Source organism: Cheilinus undulatus, linkage group 11, assembly GCF_018320785.1.
Source record: "Cheilinus undulatus linkage group 11, ASM1832078v1, whole genome shotgun sequence".
Taxonomy (NCBI): Eukaryota; Metazoa; Chordata; class Actinopteri; order Labriformes; family Labridae; genus Cheilinus; species Cheilinus undulatus.
In genome coordinates this window covers 9,785,230-9,794,180 of record NC_054875.1, presented here as the reverse complement: position 1 = coordinate 9,794,180, position 8,951 = coordinate 9,785,230, and the positions used below count along the sequence as shown (strand labels likewise).

At 37.3% G+C, this 8,951-nt stretch overlaps 1 protein-coding gene across 1 annotated transcript in view; it reads right to left on the bottom strand.

Moving 5' to 3' along the window:
* Positions 1-186: 186 nt before the first annotated feature.
* Positions 187-8,951, bottom strand: part of mapk13 (mitogen-activated protein kinase 13) — a 29,398-nt gene continuing 20,633 nt past the window's right edge. The window contains exons 8-12 of the mRNA XM_041800027.1: positions 8,387-8,458; positions 7,847-7,926; positions 4,077-4,155; positions 3,456-3,629; positions 187-569 (exon numbers count right to left, since the gene is read on the bottom strand). Of these exons, the coding sequence (XP_041655961.1) occupies positions 484-569; positions 3,456-3,629; positions 4,077-4,155; positions 7,847-7,926; positions 8,387-8,458 (491 nt within the window). The 3' untranslated portion in view covers positions 187-483. The remainder of the gene's footprint in view (positions 570-3,455; positions 3,630-4,076; positions 4,156-7,846; positions 7,927-8,386; positions 8,459-8,951) is intronic.

Here is an 8,951-nt window from a genome sequence, read left to right as displayed (position 1 = left end):
CTCGAGAGGCCTTTATGTGTTATGGAGTTTTCAGGGCAAGATCCAGACTTTGGACCTTATAAATAAACAACACCAGGATGCAACTTTCTATGTTAGACTACTCTAGTTTGAATAAAAACACTTTAAAGTCTTGTATTTTAGTGTCTGTCTTGCATTCAGCTGCAAACAAAAAACACACATCTTCTGTCATCATTTAATTGGAAAAGCAATAATTCAATATATCTTACAGTAAATTCTCTGACATTGGGTCAAAATACATTTACAAGAAAATCCAGTTTGTAACATTAGGATAATCTACATTCAGGACATAACTGCACAGTAAAATGTAGTTTTAAAATAACCACTCTATTGAACACTGGTTCATAATTGAAACATAACCAGAGCAAAAGAAATGGAGTGAATCCAAGGTTTTAATATACAAGGGCACCATTGGCTGTACAGTTACAAGACAGGCATCATCATCATCATCATCATCCGATCCCATCATGGAGACATAGTCAGAGTGTTTTTCCTCTTGGAGTCCCTCCGTGGGAATGGAACAAAGCTTTTCACCTCTTTGAAACATAACCCTGTGGGGGAAAAGTGGAAAACCATTTATTTTCTGCATGTGCAGCACTTTCTCTTCTCCAGTCATAATTCAAAATAGAAAGCCATTAGAGACACGTTGTATGACATTTTGAAATTAATTATTAATCACCACATCAACAGAAGCCCTGCAGTAATATGTTTATGTAGTTGTAAATCATCCAATATGACCTGTATGGTAAACACTTAAAAGATGAAATGTCCTTTTCAGCCATTTGGAAAGCAAGATAATACTGTTCTATTTTCTTTTTTTTGAAAACTTTATAGCTGGGATGTCCAAACTTTTTCTCTTAGGGCCACATCCTGAAGTGTAAAAGGATGACTGGACCACTATGATATTCCTGTTCTTTAGTGTGATAAAGCTTGTAAAAGCAATTTGATATATGTTTAAAAACCTGCCAACATTACAGATTTATTTTAATGCCTGACAAGGACAGTCAATGTTAAGGATTGAGAGGTGGCAAATCAGATCTCAGACTACTTCTGGACCTGCCTCTAGTCAGGACGAGAATGACGCTCAGTGCAGCAGAGAAGAGACGCTGAAGGCTCATCTCCACATTCAGACTCAAACAAGAGCAAACTGCATGAAGGTGACAAACTGTATCCAAGTGTTGGTGCTTGAAGATGAGTTCAGTCAGTCAACTCACGTTTGCAGATATTTAAATATTTATTACAGCAGCGTAACATGTTTAAGTTTGGCGTCAGATTCCAATGTCATCAGTCATTATAGATTTATTTTAAATGCAGAGTTTCAGATTAAGATAACATCTTTAACTCAGAGTCAGAGCCTGCAGCTGGATGCTGGGGTAGAAGTGGGTTTAAAGCAAGAGTGCAGTTCTGACTCTAGGCAGAACTGGCAATAGCAGAGTAGAGGAAGAGGCCATAAGCTTATGAAGACCGCTAAACTGGGAGGATTTTTGTCAGTTGATTTGTGTATACAATACACTAATACTATATCTCTGGGTATTAAAAACTAGTCATGGTATTGCTTTAGTTACTATCATGAAGATGTGCAGCACCCCTGCCTGTGTGTGAAGATGCTTTAATAGTGATTAAAGAACCCCTGTTGAAGATGTCAGGCCAATTTGGCAAACACTGAACGTGTGCATGTATACCGGTGCATATATCTGTGTGTGCCACGGCACAGCACAGCTGTCATTGCACTTCAGTGCCTATATTATATATGTATATCAGTGCCTAGATTTTCCATCTAAAAAGTTGGCTGCACCCAATGTACCAGTCTAAATTGCTGAGATAAATGCAGTCACTGCCACAAGCGCAGGAAACATCACCACCCACTCAATGCAAACCGGAAGAGGTTCAATGTGTATTACAAGCAGTTGCATCACTGTGCATAGCACGCAAGGATGCAAACTGATGTAATGACAGTGCCACTTTTTAGCAGCTTTTCTCCCTCAAACAGTGGTATACTGTTAACCCTTTAAAGTCTAAATACACAAATTATAGCCAGAAAATTCTCATTTTTTGGAACTGAAATGTTTATTTCACTTTCAACTGAAATCCAAAAAATCCAAATTTCCATAAAATTTAACATATATATATTTTTTGTATCTCATTTGATACATTAGGTGGTTTTGGAAACTAATAATCAACTTGAGGGCATTTTTATCATTTATCAGATCATATTCAGAATTGTTTTTTTTTGTAATTTATTGATCATATTGATTAGATAGAGGTATAATAAAAGTATGTATCAAATGTGATACAACAGACTTTAAGGGGTTAAGTAAATAAAAACTCTAGAGTGCTGCATTAATTGAAAAGGCCAAAAGTGCCAAAACGTGTCTAAAGGTGGGCAGCTTCACTCACAGGCTATGGGCGTGTACTTCACAACTTTCATCATTACCATAGGTCAGAGATGAACAACTACATACATACAAGGACCAGCCTTGTACCTTACCAGACGATTTGGGGGCTGGACTTTCAAAAAAATGTAAATACAAAAGTTAAGTAATTTTTAGGAATTAGCAGTGAGATCAGTCCCTAATGCCTATGCTGCAGCCAGTTACCAGGTGGTCTGTGAAATCTTTCATATTTCTGAGGCTGCCATGTTGTCCATCTCCAGGTTTTATATTATTGTGCTGCTCCCTAATTGGTGAGAAAAGTGTGGGAATAAGGCGTGCTGTTTTGATTCTCAGGCAGGAAAACTGCCCTCTCAAAGAGCCTTTAAGTGACACAGAAAACTGCAGATTTAATCAGGACTCAACTGATAAATATATATTTATCATGCATCATATTTACTAGTAATACTAATAATGGCTAACAGATGGAACTCTGAACAACGCTTCAAGCATTATGTCATTCCTGATGAAAGTGTAGCTATGTTAAACGTTTTGTAGTTGATTTAATAAAGAAATCTTAAACAACCACGTGTTTTGCTTCTGACAAAGTCTGAATTTAATCCTCTTTTGGGGGCAAGATAAGGAGCCTTGGGGGGCCTGATTTGGCCCCCGGGCTATCAGCTGATGATCACTGCCACAGGCTGAGCTCAGGTGTTCTCACAAGAGGTTTTGGGTGTTTTTACAGTTCATTCTGTGATACAATGTACTGAAGCTCCAGATCCAGTTTTTACCTCTGTAATGCCTCTATGACTACCTCTGAAGCAAACACAGAAAGGAGAGCACTTCAACCCCACACTATTTCTCTGAGACCTTCACAGTGAAGACAAAATGTCCCAGGGCCTTAATCTAATGGCTTGAAATGGCACTGAACGAGGCTTGTATCTTTTATACCAGTGCAAAGTATAATCCAGATTTTCCATACATGCTTTGTTTCCTTCTTAAAAGGGAGCACTGATAATAAGACCCCATTTCTTCCAGTAGTGTTTGCTTTATATACGCTGTACTCACGCTTCCACTCCTCCAAGGACAATGTGGCATTGTCATGGCTGTCATCGTATGGCGTGGGCTCAGGAAAGTCATCTGGGTCTCTCAGACTGTCGAAATATGGGTGCTCTAGAGCGAGTTCAGCTGTGGGTCTCTCATCTCCGTCCAGAACCAGCATCTTCTCCAGCAGGTCGATACCTGCAAACAGTCAGCGATAAGAGTGACACTGCATGTCAAGTAACGTGATATAAAAGTTTCAATCACTGGCCTTTTCACAAGTTGCTGCAAACTTTTCCCAGGATAGAATTCACAGTCAGTGTTTTGTTTCTACTTGATGTAAACCTTTAAGCTGACTCCAAATGATAAAAATAACCCGTTACATAAAACTCCAGAGAAATTCTCTTGTTTCTGACCTTCCTGGCAGAGACTGTTTAGCAAGTGGAAACACTTTAGTGAAAATGTATAGAGTCTTAAATGGCAGCAAAATAAACTCTATGGGCAAATGAAACATTACTATTTTGACTCTTTAGGGATAGACAGGCCATTATACTTTTACTTTAACTGTTTTAAGAATTAAATTAAGACAAAAAGATAAAATTTCTTTCCAGATTTGAATTTAAGAAAAAGGTCTGTGACAGAACTCACCCTTTGAACTGGCTCTAGGAAACAACGTAGAGAAGTCCTTTCTTGGATAACGAGGGAGTGCCTTTATGTATGTTTTGGCCTGTTCAGAGAGAGAAAATACATTTTTAAAAAGTCAGAAATCAAATTTGAGAAAATTACAGTCAAAATTGAAGTAACATTTTACATTTTTGAACTAAGAAAGTGTATATGAAGATAACTGGGTGATTTACCACTGTGTTTGAGCCTACATTATTCAGATTAGATAAATTTCAACAGTTCAACCTCTATGAAACAAACTCCTTAGATCAGGAGTGTCCAAACTATGGCCCAGAGCCAAATGTGGCCCGCAGTCCATTTTTCATTGGCCTGTGGCAAATGCTAAAATACAACGTAAAATGGCCCACACCAGCAAGTGAAGCTTGGGCCTGGCTGGATTGCACTTATTAATTTTGGCCAAGAGAGAGATAAAGGGGAGAGCTTTCTGGGGCCTAGCCAAATTGAGGGTAATGGCTAATAACCATTCTTATCAAAGCAGCTTTTTATCTATACATGCCATTTTATATAGCATTTAAAATCAACAACAAAAGGGTGCAAAAAGTATCATAAATTGGTTAAAAGTGGGAAAAAGAATTGACAACACAGATAAAGAGAATCATACATTGGAGAAAAGGAGGTAAAAAGCTCAATTTAAAGGAGCAAAAATTGATTAAAACTATCAAAGAGTAAAAAAGTGGGCAAAAAGCTGAAAAAGTAGGTAAAAATTGGTTTAAAATGGATGAAACAGGATTAAAAAGTGGCAAAAATGGGTCAAACGAGACAACAATAAGTAAACCGCACACTCAGTCACTAAGCATATCTTAGCCTACATTAGATTGGCTTGCCAAACTTTAATGCCCTCAGCATGAGTTATATAAAAGTGGCCCCACTGTCCTTTTATAGTCCTGTATGTTACCCTCAGTAATGTAAGTTTGGACACCCCTGCCTTAGATGAAACTGGTAAAAGCAAAACTAAACATGCAATTCAATGCCATGAACAAATACACTGCTCAAACCCCCCCAGAAGTAGACTAAACCAGCTCTCAGAAACACAGAGAAGGCAGAGCAGAACTCAAATAACCCCACTTATTAAAAACAAAAAAATGTTATTCAACAAATAATACTATTTCTGCAGTAATCCCCTCTGGTCCTCTCAGAGAAGGTTATAACAGGCGTGTAAGTGCCAAAAATGAGCTCAGCTTGAGCGTGATGCACAATTATTCCATTCATTATTGTTATTTTTTCAGTTGTTGTTTCTCAGTTTAAAATAACAGAGATATTTTTCTGGTTGTTTTATGTTTAAGCTGTTACTCTTAGTAAACTTTAGATAAGAATCATTTTTATATGATTTATTACAGTATATATCACAGCTCCCTGATTCATATTTTGCTATAAATCCCCTACTTTTTCTTTTTTGCCAACCTAAAAATAGGTTTTAAATTTCATTCAAGATGCTTTTGAAGCTTAAAAGGAGAAATGGCACTCAGAAGCTGCTAGTGTGATTTTATCGTGCTTGTTTGATGGACTTCAGAGAGCGATTTATTCCTTTTCACTGTACTCCAAACAAATCTGTTAGATGAAAAATTTCACTCACTCTGGAGGGAAATAACATTGTTTGTCATTTTACTATATTTTGCCAAATTTTAAAATTTGAAATCCTGTGAATCCTGAAGAAATACAATAACAGAAATGTCTCTTAGTCAACCAGTATTTTTTGACTAACCCATGTTCTAATGGCTCACAAGCACCTAAATCAACACACTTAGAAATCTGTAGTCCACTGCAAACCTTGTTTTAACAATAATAATACTATGTTAAAAGATAATGAATATTTCACCGTTTTTTTCAAGAGTACCATTTACTAATCCCATATTTCAGAGTTTACCAAAGTGGGGGTCAGGAACCCCAGGTGGGTTGCAAGACACTGAAAAGGGGCTGCAGGATGCCTTTAAAAAACAGAGGAATTTAGAGGGATTAAAAGTGGTGTATTTTATCCATCACTGTAAAAATATCCCTAAATGAGTTCAATTTGACATGAAAACACAGTTAACCCTTTAAAGCTTGAATACACACATTATAGCCAGAAAATTCTCATTTTTTGGAACAGAAATGTTTATTTCACTTTCTACTGAAATCCAAAAAATCCAAATTTCCATAAAATTTAACATATATATTTTTTGTATCTCATTTGATACATTAGGTGGTTTTGGAAAATAATAATCCACTTGAGAGCATTTTTATCATTTATCAGATTGTATTCAGAATTTTTTTTTGTAATTTATTGATCATATTGATTAGATAGAGGTATGATAAAATTATGTATCAAATATGATACAACAGGCTTTAAGGGGTTAATAGTGATATGTGCTTAAATGTTAGTAATGTGTTCAAATATACTCTAAATGTGAATTTGTACATGTTGCTTTGTGCAGCATCATACTCTCTAATCACCTCCAGGGATGGCGGGAGTCTTTGCTCTTTGGCATTGTTATTTTTGGGGTAACAGGCTGAAAAGTTTGGGAACCCCTGCCATATTTATTAATCCAAGCTTTGCATTGATTATTGGTCTATTTATTTGAAATGTTAAAGTGAATTTAAGAACTGCTCAACTTTAACTGCTATAATTATTTTTATATATTTATTTTGATACATTTTTATTTTTATTTTTTTTGCTCATGCTAGTATAACCATAATCTGTTTACATGGATGGGCGCAGGGGCAAGCGCTGTTGCCTCCCAGCACAAAGGTTTCTGGTTTGCTTTCTGTGCAGAGTTTGCATGGTCTCCCCTTTCTTGTTCCTTTTTACTTTAAAGAATGATATCTACTTCATAAATTCCTCCAGAAGAAATTACATTTCAACACTTCTGTTGAACATGCTACACAGCTTGGATAAAATACATGCACACATGCACAAACGGGATCTTTAAGTCTGATTTATGCTCCTGAGTTGATTGTGCATCATAGTCTATAGTGTAGATCTGCACAGCCCTGAACCCTAAGCACAGTCCTACCAACAGTCAACATAGTACGGTCCAACACTTGTTTGTACTCTGAAGAGAGATAAATGGCTTCAGATGGAGATACAACTAGTTGCCAGCATCTGAATATATCAGATGTGCATTTCCTCTTCATATGTCTCTCTAAGAGGTGGAACAAGCCTGCCTCAGTTGATTCAGCAGCCAATCTTTCCATCTACTCTGACACCTCCTCTCTTTTCATCTTTGCAATAACTGCAGTAAAATCAATTGCATCTCCAGTATACTACACTCAGTTTCAGTTGGCTTGGTTTGCAGTACACAAATTAGCAGGAAATGTGGTGGCAGGAGTGGGCACTTGTTGTAGTGTGAGTTGGTATGTACAATGGCTGCTGGTAGATTAGAGCGGTTAGCTCGGATGCAACCACAACAACAGTTTCACCAGAAGTGGACCACATTTCTTTATTAAAACAAGACCAAAGAACCACGCTGAAAGCTTTTAATGACAGAAAATATGGTTTCTCTCCTCTCTCAACCTGCTTTGGCATGACAAGCTGCGCTTTTAATAAACTACTGCAGCGCTAGCCTGTACAGCTAAGGTCAGCACTGGAGCTAGAAATGTCTGCTACCTCCTTTTGTCTTTTCTCTCTGATTGGCTTTTCATGAATGTAACAGACAGAATGTAAGTCCTCACCTTCTACTTGAATTTTCTTTGGGATTAATTAAATATTCATCTACCTTATCCATCATGTATCTCACACACACTCTGATTTGTCTTACCTCTGGACTGTCCAGCTTCTGTATGAACTCTGACCCAGGTACCCCCGTCACTTTCATGATCTGAGTCAGCTGGTCCATGTCTGATTGTAAATGCAATCAAGGAGTTTTAAACCTAAAATTTCCTGTAGGTTCACAAAATAATCTAGGAATCTGAAAGCCATTAGCTGAGGCGGTGACAGCTTTATTTACCTATAAGGATAATAAATCTGTAAAGTGCATCAGGTGCCAAAAAGAGCATAAAAACAGCTTTAAATGTGCAGGAAGGTATGCATTGTGCTACAGCAGTAGGTTCACTGTGTTCAGCCTGGGGACATTAGTTTCTGTGCTGCATGTTTTATATAGTCATAACCTTTTATGTTCCAATCTGTTCCTGTTAAACTGCACACTATAGCATGGAACTGTTAATGTTTAATCGTACAGCTTTCAAACACCTTTATTAATGAAACAGTTTGAATATTAAAGCTTTAGTCCCAGTCATTTTTTTACACAGGCTTAAAAAAAAGCAAGTCTAGCATATGAACAGTGCAGATAAAAGGATACAGTCTTTGCCTTTGAAAAGGGTTTTTCCATTGATCATTTCAGCCATGATACAGCCCACAGACCAGATGTCCACTAGAATAAACAACAGAAAAAACATGAGTGAAAACCAAGGCAGAATAAAGATAGTTTCGAGTAAAAATGAGGAAGATGGCATTAATATAGTCAGAGCAAAGTTCCCATTCACAGGAGACAGTGACAGATCTTTTGTGCTTTTTATGTTGGGGAATATTTGATGAGTAATACTACCCTATGAAGGGTGTAAACTTGCCAGATTTGCTCTCTGGGCTACATTTTCTCCTGTATAGGCTGCTTACAAAATGAAAAAGTACAATCTCCTATAGAAACATAAATCCTGGGGAAGTCTGTTCCATAGCAGTGACAGCTCTATCACCGAGTGCCAGTGCTATCGGGATGCTGTCAGACCCATCTGTGTCCACTGTTTACAGATTAAGGCGAGAAAGATTTATTGACATAGAGACAGCTACTTTTAATGCTTTTCACGCATCAACAAGAGGATTATAAAAACTGCTGACTCATCAAGTACTGTACAAGCAGCTGCTGAAAG